This window comes from Chaetura pelagica, unplaced genomic scaffold (genome assembly GCF_000747805.2).
Source record: "Chaetura pelagica isolate M959 unplaced genomic scaffold, ChaPel_1.0 scaffold369, whole genome shotgun sequence".
In the NCBI taxonomy this organism is placed as follows: domain Eukaryota; kingdom Metazoa; phylum Chordata; class Aves; order Apodiformes; family Apodidae; genus Chaetura; species Chaetura pelagica.
The window spans coordinates 1385900-1388040 of NW_009970235.1; the positions used below are offsets into that span (position 1 = coordinate 1385900).

The window sequence follows — 2141 nt, forward strand, 5'->3', positions numbered from 1 at the left end:
CAGGGCAGGAGGGCCTGTGAGAGCATGGGGGGTCTCTGTGAGGAGCTGGGGAGGCCTGGGGGTTTCTCTGTGAGGGGCTGGGGAGGCCTGGGGGTTTCTCTGTGAGGCAGGAGGGGCTGGGGAGGCCTGGGGGGTCTCTGTGGGGGAGGGAAGAGGGACACACTGATGTCGCCTTTGGTTGAAGCAGGAGCTTGTTGGTTTATGGCTGATGTTTTGAGGTGACTTCGGTAGGAGCTACGTCGCAGGGTGATTTTTTTTTTGTGTCTGACAGAAGAGTCTGGGGGGATGTCACTCTGTGCTGGAACAGGGAGAGAAGGATACTTTACCTTCAGGGGTTTTTTTTCAGTGAAACAGCCACAAGGGATTTCCCAAAGCGTCCTTCTCAAAATTTGACTCAGAAACCCATTTCTTACCATGATCTCTGCAGAAGCCTGGCCTGAAGAGGAGAGATAAACTGCAGAACGTGCAATTAGACAATTGGTTTCCTCAGAACAAAAGCCCTTTTAGCTGTTTTTCTCCATCCCATCCCCTTGCAGGTACATCTTGTCAATAACAAATGAGGAGGAGATCCGGGAGTACGTCATTGACCTCCTTCAGGGGACTGATGGGAAGAAGAGCTGGTTTGTGGAAGAGCTGCTGTCCAGGTGGAGGGAATCCTCCCAGCTGCCCTCTGAGCCTCTGCCACCCTGTCGGAAAAAGGACGGTGAGTGGCACAGGGAGGAGGGAACTGAAGTCTCAGCTGAGCTTGTCTCAGATAATCTCTTCATAAACAGTTGTGTACCACGAATGCCCTTAGCTGGTCCTAGTTCTGTTAGTCATGACAGTGCGAAGCCCGTTTTCATTCACCAAGTGTGAGTTCAGGGGTATCTTTCTCTTGCTGGTGGTTACTGGCCCTTCTTTGTGTTTACTGACACTTCCAGAGACTTCGGAGGCACCTCGGGCTGGAGACCAGGCAAAAAAGGGTAAACGCAAAGGAAGGAACAAGCAGGAGATGCCTGCATATGTGGAGCCAACTGCACATGTGGAGGAAGTGAAGACCCCCCTGGACCTGGCCAAGGTGAGGGGCTCTGGGGGCTGTGCTGGGCCCTGTTCCCCGGCTGCTGGGGCGCTTGCGGAGCCCCCACCTCTGGCAGCAGCTGTGACTGGAAAGCAGAAAAAGCTTTCAGAAATATGAGTCCTGGGTCATCAGAGTCACGACGAAGGGGGTTATGTGCAGGAAAGTGTGTTTGTGTTTCCCAGCTGTATCACCGGGTCTGGTACACGCTGACCTGCAAACCCTGTCTCATCTCACACAGGTTCTGTGTGAGACACCTCTGGGTGTCTTGGTTCCCTCACTCCCAGGCAGTGTGATAACCTGACCCCCCATTCCCAGGGAGAGAGGCACCTGCTCCTGAGCATTGGCTGTGCAGAGCAGGGGTGTGGGCAGGCTGTGCCACACCCTGCATGTGTACAGGCATCTGTCACTGCCACTGCTGTGGGGCAAATCATCTGGGGATGGAGAAATGATGGAGGAGTTTGTGTCTAAAACAGAGAGGGAGATAAACATCAGGGAGTGACTATGTCCAAATAGATTTTGCTCCCCTCCCCAGAGTCCTGGGTGAGAGCAGGCAATGGCACTAGATGCTGTAATTAGTAGTAAAAGGTATTTCCTTGAGGCAGAGGTGTGGAGGTAGAAGAATCAAGGAAGACACTGGTGAAGGTTCTAGAGGACAAGTCATACGAGGAGCCCCTGAGGGAACTGGGGTTGTTTAGTGTGAAGAAAAGGAGGTTGAGGGAAGACCTCATCACCCTCTGCAACTGCCTGATAGAAGGCTGTAGGGAGGTGGGTGGTGGCCTCTTCTCCCCAGTGAATAATGACAGGACCAGAGGAAACGGCCTGAAGCTGCAGCAGGGGAGGTTTAGACTGGATATTTAAAAAAATTTCTATATTGAAAGAGTGATTGGACACTGGAACAGCCTGCTCAGGGAGATGGTGGAGTCACCATCCCTGGAGGTATTCAAAAGCCATGTAGATTTGGTACTTCAGGGCATGCTCCAGTGGACAAGGTTGTGGTTTTTTTTGTGTTGATTGTTTGGACTCCATGATCTTAGAGTTCCTTTCCAACCAGGACAATTCTGTGAAACCAAGTAGGTAGAACATT

General features: G+C 52.0%; 1 protein-coding gene across 1 annotated transcript in view; it reads left to right on the forward strand.

Annotated features, from left to right (window-relative positions):
- TRIP4 (thyroid hormone receptor interactor 4) overlaps nucleotides 1-2141 on the forward strand; it is a 34494-nt gene that overhangs the window by 2247 nt on the left and 30106 nt on the right. The window contains exons 2-3 of the mRNA XM_010005942.1: nucleotides 537-703; nucleotides 921-1057. Of these exons, the coding sequence (XP_010004244.1) occupies nucleotides 537-703; nucleotides 921-1057 (304 nt within the window). The remainder of the gene's footprint in view (nucleotides 1-536; nucleotides 704-920; nucleotides 1058-2141) is intronic.